We start from the raw sequence: 23,889 nt of genomic DNA, 5'->3' as shown, positions 1-23,889 counted from the left end.
GACATTTTTTAATACGTTTCTACTTGTTGCTACCATCAACTCAGTTCTAGCAGTGAGAACTCTAGAATGCACAAAGGACCAGAATCTACCAGGTTTTTAAGCACCATGTCGTTTAAAGCAGGGAGTGATGACAGTACTTAAAATGCTAGCACAAGCGTGGGCAAACTACGGCCCGGGGCTGCATCCGGCCCTCCAGACGCTTTAATCTGGCCCTCGAGTTCCCGTCAGGGAGCGGGGTTTGCCCTGCTCCAGAGCTCCAGCCGGGGAGTGGGGTCCGAGGCTTGCCCCGCTCCACGAGGCTCCTGGAAGCAGCAGCATGTCCCTGCTCCGGCTACTACGTGTAGGGGCAGCCAGGGGGCTCTGCACGCTGCCCCCACACCATGTGCCTCCCCCGCCCCATGTGCCGCCCCCGCAGCTCCCATTTGCCAGGAACCGCAGCCAATGGGAGCTGCAGGGGCGGCGCGCAGAGCTGCCTGGCCACACCTCCACATAGGAGCTGGATGGGGGACATGCCGCTGCTTCTGGGAGCTGCTTGAGGTAAGTGCCGCGCAGAGCATGCACCCCTGACCCCCTCCCGTGCTCCAACCCCCTGCCCTAGCCCTGATCCCCCTCCTGCCCTCGAACCCCTCCACCTTCCTGCACCCCCAACCCCAGCCCTATCCCAGAGATCGCACCCCAAGCTGGAGCCCTCACCCCCTCCCACACCCCAACCCCCAATTTTGTGAGCATTCATGGCCTGCCATACAATTTCCATACCGAGATGTGGCCCTTGGGCCAACAAGTTTGCCCAACCCTGTGCTAGTGGCTGCCCAGAGCCTTGTCCCTTTTGCTATTCCCAGTGAAGATGCACTCGTGGTAGCAACTATGGGAATTTTTGGACAAAATAATCCTATTGTAGATATCTCCCTTACAGTATAGCTGGCTCTAAACTTGGTTAGTATCACCACAGGGCTAAAACTCTGTCAGCAACTCTGGAGGCTATGTTCTGTCACTTCCAGACCACAGCTGACAACCTGCAACTGGTTCAGCACATTTTTTGAGTGTGGACAGACTCCCTAACCATATTTGTAAAACTCTTTGTGCATTAGGACATTCCAGAATATACTGCCCACGGCTGATGCCACTTTGTGCATATACTCTAGGCATGCTATCCTCCACTGAAACACTACAGGATAGCTGGCCATGCTTTCTCAAGATGCACTGATACAAAAGTGGTTACGCTACCATGGTTAGTGCTGATGCATATACATAGTTATGATGGTGGGGGGGGGGAAGTACCGTACAAACAAGCTAACCTTTTACTTGCAACCAGTTAAGATGACTGCATTTAACCTCTTGGAAGTGATACAGAAGAAAGTGTTAATGGACATTTGTCAAAGTTAAATCCCACTATAAAGTTGCTTAGCAATGCCTCCAGGTTAGTTCTTATGAGCACTCATGCTTATGATGCAGTTTCTTATTTGTAAAAATATCAAACTCTGACAAGTATTTTCTGTTTTAAATATTCTCCCAAATAATAATAAACTGAAAGATTCAGGATTTACTGGGTGAGCCATCCCAAACTAAAGTTTATGGCATGCATTGGGTGGCAACATATAATGCAGTGCATGCCATATTTAAAACTCTGGTCTAATTATTGTTTTTACTATGATGCCTGTCACCAAAGATAGTGGTTTGAAGAAAAGTTGTCCAGACAGATTTTGTAAAGACAACCTACATGCTTATGGATTTCTTGCCACCTATTATAGAGCTGTGCCTTGTTTTTCAAAACGCAGGCTCTGAACATTGCAAGTACAATATAGTTATCAGCAGGTCATTTTGTCAGGCCTAGAAAAAAGTTTAATTGGCAATTATCTTAGAGTAGGAGGCTTTCAAACGTATGAAATAAATGTTAGGTTGCCTTAAATGATGAAATGGAAACAACAAGCTGCTTTTCTAAGGCACCCACTCTACATTGAAAGAGAAATATGGAATCCATAAAGTGGTTTTAACTAGCTATTTAACTGATCATTTAAAATGTAGGATCCCAGAGAATGACACTGAAGTTCTGTATGCATGTGTACACGGAATGAGAGATTACCAAACTAGGAAAACTCATTACAGGGGCTAATAAATTAGTTTCATAAGGAAAGTTTTGCAGATTTAAGTTTGCCTGCCCTACTCATGCTGCCTCAGTTTATGAGCATAAGAACAGCCACATTGGGTCAGATCAGTGGTCCATCTAGTCCAGTGGTTCCCAAACTGTGGTTCACGAAATGTTACGGGGGTTCTCGGGAAAAAACTCCCTAATGGCGGACAGAGCTGTCCCTAGGAACCCCGGGCAGCACGGGGCCAGCAGTCTGGAGCCCCTGGACTTCCAAGAGCTAAGCAGATCAAAGCAAGCATATCAATCACACTGAGGAGATTTAAACTTCAAGACTCCTTATAAGAAATGGAAAGGGAGGTGGATATCTTTTGCTGTTTTTAAAATGAAATAGGCAGCTAGTATTGTTTTTAAAATTATTAGGAAGAACAAGTTTAAGCTTTGTTGTAACGTGCGTTGTTTGCCTGGACTGCTCAAGACCTGAATGCTTGTGTAGGAGGAATTCTTTGAATTGGCTTCTTAAATACCTTCCTGCTGTTTCACATCTGATACTCCTTGATGAAACATAGTAACCTTGTCTTATAACAGGCTTATTCAAAATGATACGAGCTACGAAAGTGAGATCTTGGCAGAGTGTAGCCGTTTTCATAATGTAATAAAAATACTGTCATGATAAATAATTAATAATAAATAATGTGTAATAAGCATGTCATAAAAACAAATAGTGTATTTCCAAGATCACTGCTTTTATAATTTATAGTCAGGTAAAGGAGAAAATCCCTGGAAATATTCATTTTTAGGAGGGGGTTCGCGAGACTTGACATTTTCGTGAAAGGGGTTCACAGGTTGTTAAAGTTTGGGAACCACTGATCTAGTCCAATATTCTGTCTTCCAACAGTGGCTAACGACAGGTGCTTCAGAGGGAATGACAAAACAGGGCAATTATCGAATGATCCATCCCCTGTTGTCCACTCCCAGCTTCTGGCAGTTAGAGGCTAGGGGCACCCAGAACCTGGTGCTGTATCCCTGATCATATTGGCTAACAGCCGTTGAGGGACCTATCCTCCACAAACTTATCTAATCGTTTTTTGAGCCCCGTTATAGTTTTGGCCTTCACAACATCCCCCAGCAATGTGTTCCACAGATTGACAGCGCTTTGTGTGAAGAAGTATTTCCTTTTATTTGTTTTAAACCTGCTGCCTATTAATTTCAATGTTATATGAAGGAGTAAATAACACTTCCTTATTCACTTTTTCCATACCATTCATGATTTTACAGACCTCTATAATATTCCCCAATTTAGTCATCTCTTTTCCAAGCTGAAAAGTACCAGTCTTTTTAATCTCTCCTCATATGGAAGCTGTTCCATACCCTTCATCGTTTTTGTTGCCCTTCTCTGCACCTTTTCCAATTCTAATATATCTTTTTTGAAATGGGGTCACCAGAACTGCACACAGTATTCAGGGTGTGCGCGTAGGATGGATTTATATAGTGGCATGATGATATTTTCTGTCTCCTTATCTATCCCTTCCCTAATGGTTCCTAACATTGTTAGCTTTTTTGACTGTCACTACACAGTGAACGGATGTGTACTACCCACAATAACTACCCACAATAAATCCAAGATCTCTTTCTTGAGTGGTAACAGCTAATTAAGACACCACCATTTTGTGAGGATAGTTGGGATTATGTTTTCCACAGTTTATTACTTTGCATTTATCAACATTGAATTTCACCTGCCATTTTGTTGCCAAGTCACCCAGTTTTGTGAGTTCCCTTTGTAACTCTTTGCAGTCATCTTTGGACTTAACTACCGTGAGTACTTTTGTATCATCTGCACATTTTACCACATCACTGTTTACCATTTTTTCCAGATCATTTATGAATATGTTGAACAGTACTGGTCCCAATACAGATCCTTAGAGAACACCACAATTTACCTCTCTCCATTCTGAAAATTGACCATTTATTCCTATCCTATCTGTCCTATCGGTTACTATACATGAGAGAACCTTCTCTTACCTCATGACTGCGTACTTCGCTTAAGAGCCTGTGGTGAGGGACCTTGTTAAAGGCTTTCTGAAAGTCCACTGGATCATCCTTGTCCACATGTTTGTAGACCCCCCTCAAAGAATTCTAATAGTTTAGTGAGGTATGATTTCTCTTTACAAAAGCTATGTTGACTCTTCCCCAACAAATTGTGTTCATCTATGTGTTTGATAATTCTGATCTACACTACAGTTTCAACCAATTTGCCTGGTACTGAAGTTAGGCTTACTGGCCTGTAATTGCCAGGATTGCCTCTGTGAAGGTTGTTGTCCAAAATGAGAGAAACTTTAGCTCTCAAAACCTGATAAGAAGTTTTAAGAAAAAAACTGGAACCATCTATGGTGAATGATCCGATTCCCATTTCACTTTAGGGGCAAGATCATGCCAAAAATATTTTATTTTATTACAACCCTGAAGAGAGAGAAAAGAAAAAAGGATCTTCTAGTAATCAGTAAGTGTTTAATACTACTGATACCTGGATAATTAGCATGTTTTATATATCTTGTTTGTAAAATATTTAGAAGATGTAAAGCACTTTTCCTCTTTATTTTTTCAAAATGTTTAAGACCAAATTAAATTTTAAAAAATCAGTATTTTACCATTACATTTCAGGTGGTCTCACGTATTTATCTAAGGTTATTACGAAGTTTTTGCCTTAATGTATTTGGCCATGACGCAGCTTAATTACATTTTGACCCATATTTTCTGTCATTGTAAGGCCACTGAACCAAGACAAGAAATTTCCGAAATGAAACATACATCAGCCCTGACACCTTTTAATCTAGGACGTTATCAGATTATATGAACATGGTTCCCTATACTATGGCATCCTCCTTTATCATTCTGTTATGAAATTTGTGTATTTATTTTCTTTTGTGGGACTGGAATGCAAAACTACATATCCAAACTTTTCCATCAGTACTCTCTCCCTGAGTGGTAATTATTTACTATTTATTTAGAATTTTTTCCTTCCAATACTTTGTGGAGATTTGTTAGTTAATTTCCTTTTTACAGCCTATCTTCTTGTTAATGTTGTCCTGTTAAAAAAGGTATACTTATTTTTTTTAAAAAACTGATCTCATTATGTTGTAATTTCCTTACATGATCCCCCTGAACATATAATTTGTTTAACTACACAGTTTAAGTGCTACCTGAATAAGCTAATTAAAAAATAGAGTTTAGCAAACTAGCAAAATTATCAGAAGTACTATTAAACAGTTTTGACAAAAAATAAACACATGACAAAAATTCAAGGACATGACTAAAAGTATCCAAACTCACATCTAACTAAGAAACAAACAAATGAATGGTCAGGTCATTTTTTAGCGTTGCACTTCCTGCACTTCTAGTACAGTACCTATCGCAACCTTAACATGATACTGTTTGATTTTATTTTATTTTTCTAAATTTAACACACATTTTCAGGAAGGACACTTGGAATGGAAATGCTAAAGGACAGCTTCCTGTTAGTCTCTTCTCCTCCTGTTTGCTTGTACTTGATCCTGTAAGTATGGAGCACCAACTTTGGAGCTATTGACCACAATCTCTTGCCATTGGTTTCAATGGCATTAGGTCCTTGGGGACTAGTGAAAAAAAGTACTATGTATTATCAAGGGTGGGAGTGGGTTGGTTTTTATTTTTTAACTACTGAATTTTCCTTTTCTGATCATACAGTTTCAATATACTAACTATGGATAGTACTTTGCTACTAAATGTGACTCTTTAGGAGGTGAAGCTCCCAATAGACAAGTGGTATCCGAGCACGTATACCCACCAGTATTATGCTCAAAGTGACACATTCAAGCTTTTTTTTTTTTTTTTTATTGGAGTTAGAAGTGGGGTTTTTTAGGTACAATTACTCCCACCCTGTTGATTTTTGCAGTTTTACAATCACAATTTCCTATTTTGTTTTAATGTTTATTCTCTATCTTGTTGCCATATGAAAGACACACACAAGCAAAACAGGAAAACTGAATAGCGATTCAAGGGAAACCATGAAAGCCACTAGACACTAAGGCCTTGTCTACACTATGAAGGGTTTGCTGGTAATACTATACTGGTAAACCCTTCTAATGGGAATACAATTTATACCAGCAAAAGAGTTCTTTGCTGGCGTAGGTTATGCAAGTTCCCCTTACAATAAAAGTCCTTAATTGCATCTAAACTGGGGCTGTTGCTGGCACAGCTATGTTGGTTACAGGTCTGATTTTTTTTTCATACTCTTAACCAACACAGCTATGCCAGCAAAATTTGTAAGTGTAGACCAGACCTAAGTGAGTCTAACGCACCAAAAAAAACCTGAAAGAAAAAACAGAAAAACAACATTTTCTATAATCTTTCACTTTTAATAACCTGATGGGTTATTTTTAACAGTAGGAAATTTTAAATTACTACTGTCCTTTTAAAAGAAGCTGTCTTAAATATAGGCCAACTTAGGTGTTTAAATTTTTGTCACACTTTCACAGTGAAAGACAAGGCTTTAGAATTTCAGGGGACAGGTTGCATTTAACTGTCAATTTAGTTAACACCATTAACTGGAAACAAAAACACACAAGTATAATCTCCATCCTACAATTAAGCAGGTCATTCTCGTCCTATGTTTCTCACTCCCTCACCCTCTTTATGACATCCCTCTATACAGGCTCCCTAGCCATTTTTAAATTCAATGCAAAATTAGAGAACCTTCCAAAAATGGAAGAAATTGGGAAGTGCTGAGAAAATGCAGGATTCCCACAACCTTGTACTCAGGTTAAATCTGAGTTTAAATGGAAACTAAAAACCCTCAGACCTATGTCAGGAAGCTGTTTACATCTTAACTGTAAAACAATTGATTCTGTGTAAAATTTTGTAAATCCCCAGAAGGGGATTTACAACATAGGTTAACAAATTTAATTAGCATGAGTGAAATGAATGACACAGGAGATTGGTAACTGGAAACGGAACTTTTCATTCCTTACCCCATGTCTAAAATGAACAGTCATTTTCAGCTAATGACTATTAATAGCTTCCATCAAATAGCCTGAGGTTCAGTTCTCAGAAAACCAGTGTCCACATCACAAAAATAATCAGCACAAACAGCATACCTGGCTGGCAATTTCAGCAGAGGCCTATAACTGATTTAGCATAGAGACTGAACTTCTAGGAACACTGATATTACAATGGATCCAACCAACATTTTTTCTGATAAAACTGTAGGCCATTGCAGAGGCTTCAGGGAAGATACAATTCACCCAACTGTGCACTATACCAAAGGGAGACATTTTTGCCTGACTCCAGATGATCATTGATTTATTCCTTGAAGTATGATTAATATAACCTGGTAATTTCATCCTAGTTAGTGTAACTGCAGACATTCATAAACATAAATTCTTTTTAACAATACCTAGCGATGTTTTGCAATGTTATGCTCTGGCACTGATTTACACAGGTTAATTGTATGCTGCATAAAACTATACTTCCTTTTACCTATTCCAAACATGTTGCCTTTTAATTCTAAATGCCTTGTTGTGTTATGGGAAGAACTAACAAGAGGCCCTACTTGGCCTCTTCTATACCAATTGTTATTTTGTGCCTCAATGATATCTCCTCTTATTTTTCTCCTTTCCTTTTCTAGGCTTTAATCTCAAATAGAATTCTTTCTAGGCTTTTAATCATTTTGTTGTTTTTTAAACCTCTTTTATTTCCATTATGTCTTGTCATTCTTAAGATGAAAGGACCAAAACTTCCCACATTGTTTGAGGAATGGACTATCACTGGATTTTACGATAGTATTACCTTATTTTCTGCATTATTCACTTCCTAATTTAATCCAATGTACTATCTGCTTTTTGGACTGCTGCTATACCTTAAGAAGATATCTTCACTGAGCTGTCCACAAAGATGCCTCAACTAATCGAGAAACCACTGGTGTGTAATGAGTGAGTTTAACTGTTGCTTCCAATATGCAATACAGCACACTTATCTACATTGAATTATCTACCATTGCTAGATACCCTCTACCAATTCCTCAGTTTTGTTGGTTGCTTCCATAAAATGTCTCTCAAACCTCCTTTCCCTTTAATTTAGGTAGCTGTACTCTTAGCAAGTTTTGCTACCTCACCCATTCACCCGTCCCTCCAAGTGGTTGGCATGATCCAGCAAAGCATCCTGCAGGATCAGGAATTAAAATGCTGAGTACCTTTCAGGGCCAAGCCCATTCTGACCACCACTGGACACAGTACTAATACCTGGGACACCATACTATTAACTTCTCTCCACTAGAAAAATTGGCCATAACCATTTCCTATCTTGTGGACAGCTTTAAAATCCATGATGGTCCTCATCATTCATCCTCAAAAAGTGTTTTTCAAAAACTGAAACTATGTCCTTCACTATTCGTTTATTCACTACATTTACTATTCCACAGTATTTTAACTGGTTGGAAAAATAGGATCCCAAATGCTCATGCATTTCTGCATACCCATTGTAAGTGTGCAGATCTTCTGATATGCAAATGCAAGTCTGCTCTGTGTGTCCACAAACTCTATGTGCACTTAATGCATTCCATGGATTCATGCTTGTGAAAATTCTTCACCATTTACTTTAACAGAAGTCATATTTGTCTATCCTGGTTCTTTTACTATGGCAAACGACATGGCAGAGTCATGCCACTAAGAACACCTCAACAGCCCAACACTGTGGCATTTAATTTCAGAAAGGGGAACTATGCAAAAATGAGGAGGTTGGTTAAACAGAAATTAAAAGGTACAGTGACTAGAGTGAAATCCCTGCAAGCTGCATGGACACTTTTCAAAGACACCATAATAGAGGCCCAATGTATACCCCAAATTAAAAAACACAGTAAAAGAACAAAAAAAGAGCCACCGTGGCTTAACAACCATGTAAAAGAAGCAGTGAAAGATAAAAAAGCATCTTTTAAAAAATGAAAGTCAAATCCTAGTGAGGTACATAGAAAGGAGCATAAACACTGCCAAATTAAGTATAAAAATGTAATAAGAAAAGCCAAAAAGGAGTTTGAAGAACAGCTAGCCAAAAACTCAAAAGGTAATAACTAAATGTTTTTTAAGTACATCAGAAGCAGGAAGCCTGCTAAACAACCAGTGGGGCCCCTGGACGATCAAGATACAAAAGGAGCACTTAAAGATGATAAAGTCATTGCAGAGAAACTAAATGAATTCTTTACTTCAGTCTTCACAGCTGAGGATGTTAGGGAGATTCCCAAACCTGAGCCGTCCTTTGTAGGTGACAAATCTGAGGAATTGTCACAAATTAAAGTGTCATTAGAGGAGGTTTTGGAATTAATTGATAAACTTAACAGTAACAAGTCATTGGGACCAGATGGCATTCACCCAAGAGTTCTGAAAGAATTCAAATGTGAAACTGTGGAACTATTAACTATGGTTTGTAACCTGTCCTTTAAATCAGCTTCTGTACCCAATGACTGGAAGATAGCTAATGTAACGCCGATACTTAAAAAGGGCTCTAGAGGTGATCCCGGCAATTACAGACCAGTAAGTCTAACGTCAGTACCGGGCAAATTAGTTGAAACAATAGTAAAAAATAAAATTGTCAGACACATAGGACATAAATAGTTGGGCAAAAAGAACAGGAGTACTTGTGGCACCTTAGAGACTAACAAATTTATTAGAGCATAAGCTTTCGTGGGCTACAACCCACTTCTTCGGATGCATATAGAGTGAAACATATATTGAGGAGATATATATACACACATACAGAGAGCATGAACAGGTGGGAGTTGTCTTACCAACTCTGAGAGGCCAATTAAGTAAGAGAAAAAAAATTTTTTGAAGTGATAATCAAGATAGCCAAGTACAGACAGTTTGATAAGAAGCAAGTGTGAGAGTACTTACAAGGGGAGATAGAGTCAATGTTTGTAATGGCTCAGCCATTCCCAATCCCTATTTAACCCTGAGTTGATTGTGTCTAGTTTGCATATCAATTCCAGCTCAGCAGTCTCTCGTTGGAGTCTGTTTTTGAAGTTTTTCTGTTTTAAGATAGCCACCCGCAGGTCTGTCATAGAATGGCCAGACAGGTTAAAGTGTTCTCCCACTGGTTTTTGAGTATGATGATTCCTGATGTCAGATTTGTGTCCATTAATTCTTTTGCGTAGAGACTGTCCGGTTTGGCCAATGTACATGGCAGAGGGGCATTGCTGGCACATGATGGCATATATCACATTGGTAGATGTGCAGGTGAACGAGCCCCTGATGGTATGGCTGATGTGATTAGGCCCTATGATGGTGTCACTTGAATAGATATGTGGACAGAGTTGGCATCGGGCTTTGTTACAAGGATAGGTTCCTGGGTCAGTGTTTTTGTTCAGTGATGTGTGGTTGCTGGTGAGTATTTGCTTTAGGTTGGGGGGTTGTCTGTAAGCGAGGACAGGTCTGTCTCCCAAGATCTGTGAGAGTAAAAGATCATCTTTCAGGATAGGTTGTAGATCTCTGATGATGCGCTGGAGAGGTTTTAGTTGGGGGCTGAAGGTGACAGCTAGTGGTGTTCTGTTATTTTCTTTGTTGGCCCTGTCTTGTAGGAGGTGACTTCTGGGTACTCGTCTGGCTCTGTCAATCTGTTTTTTCACTTCAGCAGGTGGGTATTGTAGTTTTAAGAATGCTTGATAGAGCATTGTAGGTGCTTGTCTCTATCTGAGGGATTGGAGCAAATGCGGTTATATCTTAGAGCTTGGCTGTAGACAATGGATCATGTGGTGTGTCCTGGATGGAAGCTGGAGGCATGTAGGTAAGTGTAGTGGTCAGTAGGTTTCCGGTACAGGGTGGTATTTATGTGACCATCGCTTATTAGCACAGTAGTGTCCAGGAAATGGACCGCTTGTGTGGATTGAACTAGGCTGAGGTTGATGGTGGGATGGAAATTATTGAAATCATGATGGAATTCCTCAAGGGCTTCTTTTCCATGGGTCCAGATGATGAAGATGTCATCAATGTAGCGCAAGTAGAGTAGGGGGCAAAAGTCAACATGGTTTCTGTTAAGGGAAATCATGTCTTACTAATTTATTAGAGTTCTTTGAAGGGGTCAACAAATATGTGGACAAGGGGGATCCAGTGGACATAGTGTACGTAGATTTCCAGAAAGCCTTTGACAAGGTCCCTCACCAAAGGCTCTTACATAAATTAAGTTGTCATGGGATAAGAGAGAAGATCCTTTCGTGGATTGAGAACTGGTTAAAAGATAGGGAACAAAGGATAGGAATAAATGGTAAATTTTCAGAATGGAGAGAGGTAACTAGTGGTGTTCCCCAAGGGTCAGTCCTAGGACCAATCCTATTCAACTTATTCATAAATGATCTGGAGAAAGGGGTAAACAGTGAAGTGGCAAAGTTTGCAGACGATACTAAACTGCTCAAGATAGTTAAGACCAAAGCAGACTGTGAAGAACTTCAAAAAGATCTCACAAAACTAAGTGATTGGGCAACAAAATGGCAAATGAAATTTAATGTGGATAAATGTAAAGTAATGCACATTGGAAAAAATAACCCCAACTATACATACAATATGATGGGGGCTAATTTAGCTACAACTAATCAGGAAAGAGATCTTGGAGTCATCGTGGATAGTTCTCTGAAGACGTCCAGGCAGTGTGCAGCGGCAGTCAAAAAAGCAAACAGGATGTTAGGAATAATTAAAAACGGGATAGAGAATAAGGCGGAGAATATCTTATTGCTCTTATATAAATCCATGGTATGCCCACATCTTGAATACTGCATACAGATGTGGTCTCCTCATCTCAAAAAAGATATACTGGCATTAGAAAAGGTTCAGAAAAGGGCAACTAAAATGATTAGGGGTTTGGAACGGGTCCCATATGAGGAGAGATTAAAGAGGCTAGGACTTTTCAGCTTGGAAAAGAGGAGACTAAGGGAGGATATGATAGAGGTATATAAAATCATGAGTGGTGTGGAGAAAGTGTTATTTACTTGTTCCCATAATATAAGAACTAGGGGCCACCAAATGAAATTAATAGGCAGCAGGTTTAAAACAAATACAAGGAAGTTCTTCTTCACACAGCGCAACCTGTGGCACTCCTTGCCTGAGGAGGTTATGAAGTCTAGGTCTATAACAGGGTTTAAAAGAGAACTAGGTAAATTCATGGAGGTTAAGTCCATTAATGGCTATTAGCCAGGATGGGTAAGGAATGGTGTCCCTAGCCTCTGTTTGTCAGAGGGTAGAGCTGGATGACAGGAGAGAGATCACTTGATCATTGTCTGTTAGGTTCACTCCCTCTGGGGCACCTGGCATTGGCCACTGTCGGCAGACAGGATGCTGGGCTGGACGGACCCTTGGTCTGACCCAGTATGGCCATTCTTATGCTCACTGACAAATATGAGACCTTAAACTGAGATCTATCTTCTCAGCACAATAAAGATCCCATGGTACTTTTAGTAAGATTAGGTATTTACTCCTATGCCCTTGACAAAATTCTCTCCTTCCCCCTGTTGTACAGCTCCCCTCTCCTGGCTGTTGGAAGTGAGGGGGAGATCACAGCTTTGCCTCGCACCATCATAACAAAAACACTATTTACAGTTTCACTGCTGATTAATAGCTAGGAACAGCAGTCATGAAACTGAAAGATTGCTATCAAGTTTCATTTTGCTGCTTCTGGGAACTCTGAAGGAGTGTGGGGGAGGGGACAGGGGGGGAAGAGAGACAATCCTCCACTGTTGAGTAACACTGCCCAGAAAGTGGAAGAGCCTCTGAAGGAGCAGCAGAAGAATGAAACTGACAAGACTAATCAGTTTCACAGGTGCTATTAATAAGCTACTGAACCACCATGACAGTCATCTGAAACATGTTCAGTTTTACCATGCAACTACATGGGCTCAACTTTCTGGCTTATAGATGCATATTACTAAGGTTTTGTTTTGAACATTTTTTTAATATATCTGTATCTATATTTCAGAGTAACAGCCATGTTAGTCTGTATCCGCAAAAAGAACAGGAGCACTTGTGGCACCTTAGAGACTAACAAATTTATTAGAGCATAAACTTTTGTGGGCTACAGCCCACTTCTTCAGATGCTCTAATAAATTTGTTAGTTTTTAAGGTGTCACAAGTACTCCTGTATCTATATTGTTTTTCCAGTTACGCCATCCATCTGTAGGGCTCTGTAGTGTTATGTAAGATACCGAGTTTCATTCCTGCTCCTATTGCTCGCTGAAGCTTTGGGAACTCAAGCAATCAGCAGCACCAATACTGCCATGAGCTGGAGCCACGTCAGATCTCACGGGCATAGCAAAATGGTCTGGTCAGTAACTGGACAAGACCTCCAAGATGAAAGAATATGGAATATTCATAATGTATCTTTTGTACACCACATTAGCTGCTACTTCATCTCCTACATGCCTCTTCCAGAAGTTTCAGTTTACCCTTTAAAAAATTATACATTATACATTCAATAAATTTTGGCACATTGGACATTTTTCACCTGAGGGTGGGTCATCCCTGTGTTATGCAGAAGGTAGACTAGATGATGATTTCTGGCCTTCAAATCTACTTATAAAGACTTTGTAATTGTTAGGAAAGCGGCGGTGGTTCTTCAGGCTTGTTTGTTTTTTAAAAACTGAGGAAACGGTCTTGCTTTAAAAGAATTATCTGAGTTTTGATTCACCCTCTATGTAAAGCATTTAATTATGTGGTATACTTAAAGATGCATTTTATTGCATCTGTTCTGTAGATAAAAGACATCAGTTTCCAGTGCTGTCAATCTATTACTCTTAAGAACCCTAAAAAAAAAAAACAAAAAAAACACTGCAGTAGTATGAACCGTGCTAAAATACTAGACACTCTATTGCACTCATGTAAAAGCTACTTTAATAAAATATTGAATAAGGCCTAAGAACACAGACTAGCTGGAAATTTCACTGTAAACATTAATATTACATTATTCTATATAACTGGTACTGAAAGACACAGATTATTTAACATTCATTCTGATCTGCAAATATTTTGGATTGTCCTGTAACAAACAGATTTTAGTACCTGCAAAAACTATTGCCATGCAATGTTAAAATTGCACAGATAAAAATCTTAGGTCATCAAGAAATGTATAAGAAACTAAAACCTAAGCAACTAACATGGGGAAGAGGTTCAGACTACTTTTTGTTTGCAACTATTTAACTCTAACTCCTGGCAAATAAGTGGCTGAAAGCATTTTTGTGAATTTTTCTACAGCCCAAGCCCTCCATCTGAAAACTGAGATATCTTCCACCACTACAGTTCTCTGATACTCCAAGGATTCCTCCAGCAAAAGTGGAAAATACAATATATTTGTATTTTGTATTGATATATCTAATGTAAAACAAGTTTATGGTTTTCTTAAAAGTATCTCAGGGTTCTTTATGCGGGACAAAGCAGCAAAAAGGGCTTTTTTTTTTTTTGACTGAGCCTCCAGGTCAGCTGGTGCCAGGTAAGGAGAAAGTGTATAGTAATGTCATTAAATGGGAACAGCTTCATCAGGTTTCACAAAAAAATCTTAGATGCCTATTGAGCAGACTCAAATGATTTTTACAGTGAACTTTCGCCCCACCCATACACCAAACAAATCACACACTCCTCAATGAGAATTTACGGCTTCATATTTCATATATTTTTATCATTCAGATTAGTGTTAGCACTAATGTGATGAGCAATTTCCATGCAGACATGAATTACTTGGAAACATATTTATGATGTTTATTAGTGTGAATCTCAGCACAGCTTAAAATGAGAAGGCTAAAATATAGTGCATGACAGATCACACTCTGTGTTTTATTGACTCATATTAGAAATGTGTTTCAATTTGCATTTCTGAATGCCAGATTGACAAAATATAGTCCAAACTTGCTGTTTTTTAAGGCACACATTTCTGAAAGCTTAAGTTAAATCACCACATTAAGACAAGTCTGAATTCAAAGAGACCACCATTAAATAAAATGACAGTTTCACAGCCCTCAGATATGGCTTGAGTACCAGATATTTGTATAAACTATCATTCAGATCACCAAAATAATAATAATAATAATCATCATCATTATCATCATCCCAGTTTGTTGAGTTTTAACTGCAACTTTAAACTAAATCTTAGGTTACCACAGGTTATTACAGTGTATCTAGAACGCAAAACTTAATGTGGTTGCTCAGGTTTCATATAACAATTCCGTCACTAGTTAACATTTTAGAATTTACCCTCTGTAATGAACCACATTCCAATGCAGAGCTAGAGGGGATTTCTACATTTTCTTCTTAATGTTACTTTCTACTTCATGTTATTTAGTGTGTTTTGGTGAACATAAAAAAAATTGTTATATCGATACTTTATTTTAAACAGTGTGTTCAAATGTTCATGAAGCACTAAAAATCCTATTGAAATCACAGTGATAAAGAGAAAATAAAATATTCCAAATATCAGACACTTAAGTTGTGATTAAATCATGTTAACATTAAAATTCAAGAACACTGTACTTCAGTTCTACTCCAAATGTGAGCTTTTAGGTGAAGATCTTTTGAAATGCTTATTACTTCAAATAAAAAAAGACCCAAAGAAGAGCTCTGTGTAGCTCAAAAACTCGTACCTTCCACCAACAGAAGTTGGTCCAAAAAAATATATTACCTCACCTACCTTGTCTCTCTTTCATATCCTGGGCCAAACACCGCTACAATGGTACTGCAAACATATTGCCTCAAATGACAATGAACACTCTTTGTAAAAAAGGAGGGAAATGAAGCTCCTCAAGACTTTTATATTTTCATAAAGTACTAAGGGTTATACTTTATTCAAAATACGATTACTGGGTGTTCCAGGTCTGAAATTTTTCCAAAAAATAATTGCTTTTACACATACAACAAAAGACATTCATGAAGACAATATGCAATAATTCCAAATGACTGAATGAGAGCTTTGATCATGGTCAAATTTTAGAACAAGTTAGGAAAGATGTGTCTGAACTGAGAAAATCAGCCAAACATCAAAGAGAATCTGGACAGCAATGTACTTACTAACTGGACTAGAATTTCATGTCACAGCTACATACACGTTAATTTATGACTATTTAAACAACCTACAATCTCTGCATTGATGAAGATTAAAAAGAAATTCACAGATGCAAAATAGAGGCTATACACTTCTTTGGCCTAATTACACAATACATATCAATTAGCTTGTCTGTCTACACAATATTCAATGCTAAAATCTATCATCACTGCTCTCTTTTCAAGACATGAAGCATTTAACTAGTATATCAAGAAGTAACTGATCAGTACATAAATATAAATAATTCAGTTAAAATAAGTGTGTCTACTTTCTATCTGTAACATGAAGATCTAAATTTTGAATAAAAACTAAGATAAAAATCTGTCACCCACAGACAAGAAATTTTACTTTTCTTATTCTTATAAGTATTTCCATTTTAATTGCTAGCTACACCTTTTGTTGTTGTTTTGAGTTTACAAAAGGCAGAACTGTCAAGCTCCAGAGTTTCCAGCAAAGGGGAACACTTTAGCTTACTGAAAGTCTATCAAAGAGTTTGTTAGCTTTCTGCTTAAAAATATTTTTAAATAGCCATCCAATCTTTTAAATTTGCACAAGAGATTTATAATTCCAAGCACTGATTTATTTACACTTACATCAGCAAATACCAAAATTAGCTGAAAGTGTAACAACTTCTAGAAAAGAAACTATTTCAGGACAAATATTAAATGAAATCATTAAAAATGTAGTTGTTACAACTTTCAGTAGTTGGCCTTCATTTTGACTGTCAGAACTAAATGTAGTGCACCATCATGTGGCAGTCAGTCACTGAATAATTCATATAAAAAAGTCAACTTTTTTCATGGTTTTGATCCAATTATTAGAATTAAATATTTGTTAACTGTGCCACTGTAATACTGATAGTTAAAAAACTTTAATGGGAAGTTCCATTACCATAGAAGCCAATTTTTTAAGGATTTTTTAATGCACTTTGGACTAGCAAGAAAATATTTTGACATTTTTAAAGCAGAATGTTTACATGAAGACAACTGCCCCCAGTGCCTATTAAGTAGGTCTTTATTTTGCTAGCCTGCATCATGGCACCTTGCAATGGTAAAATATATAGATATTAAACATTTTCAGAGTTTGAGCATAGATATTGTATTCTAAATAACTAAAAAATTACTCCTGAAAACCCTATACGACAAGGTATATCCTAGAGCACATTTTCACCGCCAAAGCCTAAAATCATACAGGAAGTGGACAGAGTAAACTGAAGCAATTGAAACAGTGCTTTTATAATTACAGAACAATTTCAGAAGACATTATGTACTAAAAACAAATTCTGGAACTGATTGCTTCAAGAGTTAAATCAGCATATATTAAAAACATACATGTTAGAGAACCACTGTATACACGTCAATTTAACACAAACAAGTTACTGAAGATTAACCCTGACGCCCTGATTTATACAGCTGCATTGCCTCCCACTAAAAGTTCGAGTTCCCTATAGCCCCATGTATACTGCACCTTAGGTTTAGGCTCTGCTTTAACATACACCATCTTAAAGCTTTGCTTGAACTCTAAGGAATCCCCAAGTTACAAAGAAGCCTTACCATAACCTGAAGTCACTAAAGTGAGGTATGCAAATAACCTTAAGACAACCTACAAACCCCGAAAAATAGAAAATCCTCTAACCATACCTAGATTTTAAGGATGGCTAGCATTTCCATTACAAAACCCAGCAGATAAGCAATTTACAATTCTTTACCTTAACAGTTTGCATAGGAATGACACTGACAAAACCTCAGAGCATATATTATTTTGTTACAAATTTTGAAACAAATTCAATCTAAAATTCACGTAGGTAAAAATGCAGAGAAGCATTTTAAATAACAAAAATCCATTAAAAATGAAGTTTTAAAGACCAGTAACCTATATTGCAAGTTATAAAACCAAGAATTACCTTTTTCTAAAGCTGTAAAAATTCCCAGGTTTAAAAAATCACTACTATGCCGGTGCACACTGGCTAATTTTCCATGGTTTTTACTTTAAGATAGACTAGAATGAGTTATATATGAATATACAACATGAAAATACATACCATAGATAATATATAATCAAACACAGAATAATGAACCTGAAGACACTTATGTTTATTGCAAATGCATATATTTACTACAAGCTGTCAAGTTGTACTCTATCAGCTGTGTCTCCACTATTCTGTCTACTCTAAAATTCTCACTGCTGATAACACCAGTACACCTTCACCAGTAATAACAGCAATAATGGGAGCTCCAATATAAACAGGCCTCTGGGTGTCACTGATGTTTTAACTACTGTATCACCTAACCCTACTCCAAAGATGTCTGTGAGCCCCTGTACAAAATGTCAATGACAAGTGCCTTGTATACAGTTGCACACCCCAAACCAATCTACCACCAGTGGAAAATATTAGAAGTCTGCATACACAAGACCTCATAGTAAATGTGTCATTTCACAATTGGTTGCATGAGAGAAGAGTGATTGTAGCATTCCTATTCCAAAGGAGAAAATGCTCCTTTATAACAACCACCTCTAATGGCATGGATTAATTTCTTATATATCACTGTACTTTCCTACAAATAGCCTTCCTGGTATGGGATGACAATCAGTGGTTGGGTGTGGAATGTTTTGCTCTAAAACACTGTTAGAATGAAACAGGGACCGAGCCCTCTAGCTATTCAGAATTCCTTACCATTACAAGAACCTTCACACTTAGGAAAAAAAGGAAGAGTGCTGCAGGACACCAGAAAATGATGGATATTGATCACAGGGAAAGGGAATACTGAGTTATTTAATAAAAAGGAATAGTGCTGAATCTATTAACAGATGTTACTTTCATATATGCACATTTCTGTTCCTTTTGCCTTGTTTTTACCTACTGTACCAAAAAAACCCCACCCCACACATTTATACACACAATAACTTTTAAGATCTGTAATGCTCTCAAAAAAATTCTGTCTGTTAAAGACTGTCTTTTATTTATCCTGTAGTGCCTACCTCTGTATCACAACAGTCACTTAGCCACCCACAGTTCAAGACCCCTGCAACATCCTGGAAGGGCAGCGAGGGTGAGGACAACTGTCAATGTCTTAACTTTTGAGCAGTGGAGGCTCCCCAGAGCAGGCTTTGTGGACCCTGTTTTGGGTCAGGGCACAATATAATCTTTATGTGATGCTGTAAGCAGCCTATGATTGTATATTTACAGATCAGTTTTGCTTGACCACTTTCAGATGCTAAGTAGCCTCTGTTTCTTTTGCAGGGTCAAGGCAGAATCCTTCAACAAAATCTGAAGATAAATTTTCTGTTTTAAATTAAGGTTGGGAGAGTCACAACCCTCTTTCCCCCACAAACGTCTCTCTGTCCCAGAATGAGATTTCAAAATTTTCTAACAAGCCAGACAGGGATGTTTCTTCCTAGAGAGCCTCCAGGGTGACAAAAACAAGGTTACAGAAGTTACATTAAAGGACCCTCTGGAGAGACAATATATTTTATTTAAATAAAAACTAGTTAATGCTAAATTAAAATAATTTTATGAATTATCTAGACAAGCAGTGTCAGAGGCCATCACAACAAATATTGGCTTCAACCTACACCCTATAAACAACCGAACACGCCTCCATTCCCAGTGCCTTGGAAGGATATTTATACTATCTGCGGAGTGTATATTATTATTGCATGCATCTTTACAGCGCCCATCACTTTAGTATAATCTGAAAGGAACGCTTACCTTTATCCTGAGTGCAGGACAGTATTTCCTCCTCTTTGGGGTTAGTCACCTGGGTGATAATGGACGGGTTGTCCATGGAAACAGAGTGCGATTTCACCTGGCTATTTCCCTCCCAGAGGCAGGTTTGTGTGCGTTTGTTTTTAGGGATCGATAGGCAGATTTCTCTCCCAAAACCCCTTCAAGAAAGAAGCCAGCCAAGAAAAAAAAAACCAAAAAAAAAAAAAAAAACCGCGCGCACAGGGGACCCCTCCTATAGTGCCGCCTCCTCCTCCTCCAGTAGTAATTCCCAGTGGGGGGTGGGAGGGGAAGGAGGGAAATATCACCCCCACCAAAACAAAAACACGAACAAAAATCCCGTATCACTCCCCCCCTCGAATCACCACCCCTAGAACGCCCAAAATATATCACCCCCAAAAATACCCTGCCTAGGAAACCTCTCTACCCCCTAAAGCCCTGTACCACCCAGAAATATGTACCAACCCTCCCTAACCTGTATCACCCCCAAATCAGACCAGCCCCCAATGACTATCTGAGCCTATCTACCCCCTAAATAACTCTCCCTCTTCCCAGCCTGTATCACCCGCAAATCAACCCAGCCCCCAATAATAAACGGATCCCCCTCTTCCTAACCTGTATCGCCCCCAAATCAACCCAGCCCCCCAAAACGGTCTGATCCTGCCCAGCCCCTAGATACCCTCGCCCCTCCCTCAGCCCCCGCCCGAGAGCCCCCCCCTAAGAAACCTGTAAGACCCCCCCCACGCAATCGCTACATGCCCCCCGACGCCCGGAGCCAGAACCCGCCCCCGGAGCGCTCCCCCAGCCCAGGCCCCCGCCCGCCCCCCGCGGCAGCGTTGCGGGCTCCGCCGAGACACCAGCTCCAGGGGCAGGAGCCGCCGCCGCCGCCCTGTGAGGAGGAGGAAGAACCGGGGTTGGGGGGGGGAGGCCGGGCCGGGCTCCAGTCCGGGTCTCCGCGCTGCGCCACCACTGCCAGCCGCCCGCCGCCGCCGCGCTCAGAGCCTGTCAGCGCGCTCGCAGCGCGCCCCGCCTCCCTCCCCTCACAGCCAGGCCACAGGCGCCTCCCCCGCCCGCTGCTGCCCCGCCGCGCCGCGAACAGCGGGACGCTCCAACATGGAGATGGAGGCGGTGGCAGCAGCCTGGCCGGCCGAGCGAGCGAGCGGTAAACAACGGGGCGGGGCCTCCGCCGCCCGGCGGGAAACGCCCCGCGCCGGCCGCTCAGGGGGCGGGACCAGCTCCGAGGGGCGGGGCTGGCACAGGAGGTGTGGTTGAGGGGCAAGCGACGTCCAAAACTGGGCGTGGTTGTTCATCAGGGGCGGGGCTAACACGCCAGGGAGAGGGGTGTCACGCAATGGGCGGGATCAACTTTAAAAGCGGGCGTGGTTATTCCTTAGGGGGCAAGGTAATACACAAGAGTGGGTGGAGCTGTCCCACAATGAGTGGGTCAACTTCAGAAGTGGGTGTGGTTATTCCTTAGGGGCGGGGCTAACACACGAGGGTGGGGCTAGCCCACAATGGGCAGGGTCAACCTCAAAAGTGGGAGGGGCTATTCCTTAGGGGGTGGGGAGCCACAGGAGGAGGAACTGGCACACAAGTAGGATGACCAGATGTCCCGATTTCATAGGGACAGTCCCGATTTGGGGGCTTTTTCTTATATAGGCACCTATTACCCCCCACCCCCTGTCCCAATTTTTCACACTCGCTCTGTGGTCACCTTACCCCACAAGGGACCAGTCAACTTCAAAAGTGGGGGTGGTCAGTCACTGGGGGCACTAACACCTGAGGGGGAGAGTCTATCCCACAAGGGTCAACTCCAAAAATGGGCTGTGCCATTTCATAGGGACCAACCCTGACACACAAAGGGAGGGGTAACCTTCAAAAGTGGGAGTGGTTATTCTGTAGGAGGCAGAACTGACTTAGATGAGGGGAGGGCCATCTGACAAGGGGAGAGGCTAACACATGGAAGTAGGAAGGGTTGTGTGATAAGGGCAGGGAGTGCTAATACACATTAATAGTAGGGCTATCCAGTGGAGTGTGCTACAAATGGGAGGGGGCATCCCATAGGCAGTAACCAAAGCTATCACATCTGACGGGAGGGAAGATCTCTGAGAGGAGTGGGGGGTGCTAACATAGGAAGGAGAGGGGATAATTCGGGGGTGGAAGGGCTACTCCAGACTGGGGACCCATACAAATGTGATGGAAGAGGCTACCTTATTCCAGAAGGACACAGCCAGTCCACAGGGGTGGGATACTGACATCCACTTTGTGGGACAGGAGGGGCGGGGCTAATAGCCAGAGGGCCGGTCTAATGCCCAGGAGTGGGAGGGGCTAACAATGAGGTTGAGGCTAACAGGGAAAGTTGTACAAGTACCAGCTAAACACGTGAGAGAGTGAGGCTAGCAGTGTTGTTGGGTGGCTTGCATGGGCAGAACTAACTCAGCTCACAGACAGGGAATTCATAGGAGAGGGAGACAGGGTGAGCCTAACCCAAATGAATGGCAGAGGCTAACCCACATAAGAAGATGGGGCTGACTCAAAAGGGCCAGGTGGCAGCTACAGAAGTAAGTGACAGAAGCTATCCTCTGAGCCTAATTCAGCAAGGATTACAAATTGTTCCCATGTGATATATATATGAGATGGGCCCGAGTCCCAGATCACAAACTCATTGCCAAGCTTTATACTACTTTGTAAGCTCCTCTGGGGAGGGACTGTCTCTTATTATGTGTTTGTACAGTGCCTGACACAATGGGGCCCCCATCTCAGTTGGGTCTAGTGAGAGCTCCTGCAGCTGGTGCTAACGTTGCCTTATTCACTTAAAAAAATTCAAAGAACCATAAAATGTTAATGTCACATGACAAATGGCGGGGGGAGGCTAAATCTCAGGAACCCCTTGCTCAAATGACCTCAAATTTGGACCACTAGTCTTAGGCCTGGTCCACACTAACCCCCCACTTCGGACTAAGGTACGCAAATTCAGCTACGTTAATAACGTAGCTGAATTCGAAGTACCTTAGTCCGAACTTACCGCCGGTCCAGACGCTGCAGGCAGGCTCCCCCGTCGATGCCGCGTACTCCTCTCGCTGAGCTGGAGTACCGGCGTCGATGGCAAGCACTTCCGGGATCGATCCCAGGAGATCGATCGCTTACATCCGGACCAGGAAGTATGTATAGACGTACCCTTACACTAGACTCCCACAAGGCACAGTGATTTTCAAGACACTCCAAGTAAACATGTGGCTTTCAGAGCACATAGACTAATCTGCTGTTAAACAATAAGCTAGTCTCAATCTTAACTATAGTGGCACTACTGCCCCACTACAATACATTAGAAAGAGTTGGTAACACTGTAATTGTCAAATACACACTGGGAGTGAGCAGGGAGAGTTCAAAAGTCAGATGCCAGACCAAAAACATGACATAATCTCTTTTTAAAAACAATTTCATGATTTTGGGAGGTCAAACTAATGATTTTTGAACGTTGGGGTTCAGCATTACGGTGAAATTTTACAAAACAACTCGGCCTGAGGCAGACAGCTGGCATGGAAAATTTGAACCCAAACGGTTGAAGTTTGATTGAGTTATAAGCCACTGAAAACAGGGTCTTAGAATGCAAAGTGTTAAGCAGCCTTGCTACCAGCTCTGCCTATAACAGTAAGTAAAGATGCCCATCACTTTTATACCTTTTTATGCTTTCTGAAATAAAATAATCGGACATCCTCAGAGGGATTGTATTCATTTTGTTTGTTGTTTTGTTCAGTTTTTTTGTTTGGGCCCCCTCCCTGCCCCATTTCCCACTTTCCTCTGACTGTGACATAGAAGTTAAGACTACGTCTACACTACATCCTGTGTCAGCAAAACTTATGTCGCTCAGGGGTGTGAATATTCCACCACCCCGAGCGACATAAATTGCACCGACATAAGCGCTCGTGTGCACAAGTGCTATGTTGGTGGGAGAGCTTCTTCTGCCGACATAACTTATGCTGCTCGT

General features: G+C 40.7%; 1 protein-coding gene across 1 annotated transcript in view; it reads right to left on the bottom strand.

Annotated features, from left to right (window-relative positions):
* CTDSPL (CTD small phosphatase like) overlaps positions 1 to 20,100 on the bottom strand; it is a 112,023-nt gene extending 91,923 nt beyond the window's left edge. Inside the window, exon 1 of the mRNA XM_026652057.2 lies at positions 19,887 to 20,100. Within this exon, the coding sequence (XP_026507842.1) occupies positions 19,887 to 19,962 (76 nt within the window). The 5' untranslated portion in view covers positions 19,963 to 20,100. The remainder of the gene's footprint in view (positions 1 to 19,886) is intronic.
* Positions 20,101 to 23,889: the final 3,789 nt, after the last annotated feature.

Source organism: Terrapene carolina, unplaced genomic scaffold, assembly GCF_002925995.2.
Source record: "Terrapene carolina triunguis isolate 2854851 unplaced genomic scaffold, T_m_triunguis-2.0 Scaffold111, whole genome shotgun sequence".
Classification (NCBI taxonomy): domain Eukaryota; kingdom Metazoa; phylum Chordata; order Testudines; family Emydidae; genus Terrapene; species Terrapene triunguis.
Note: the sequence above shows the minus strand (reverse complement) of the source record. Positions and strands in the feature narration are given on the sequence as shown.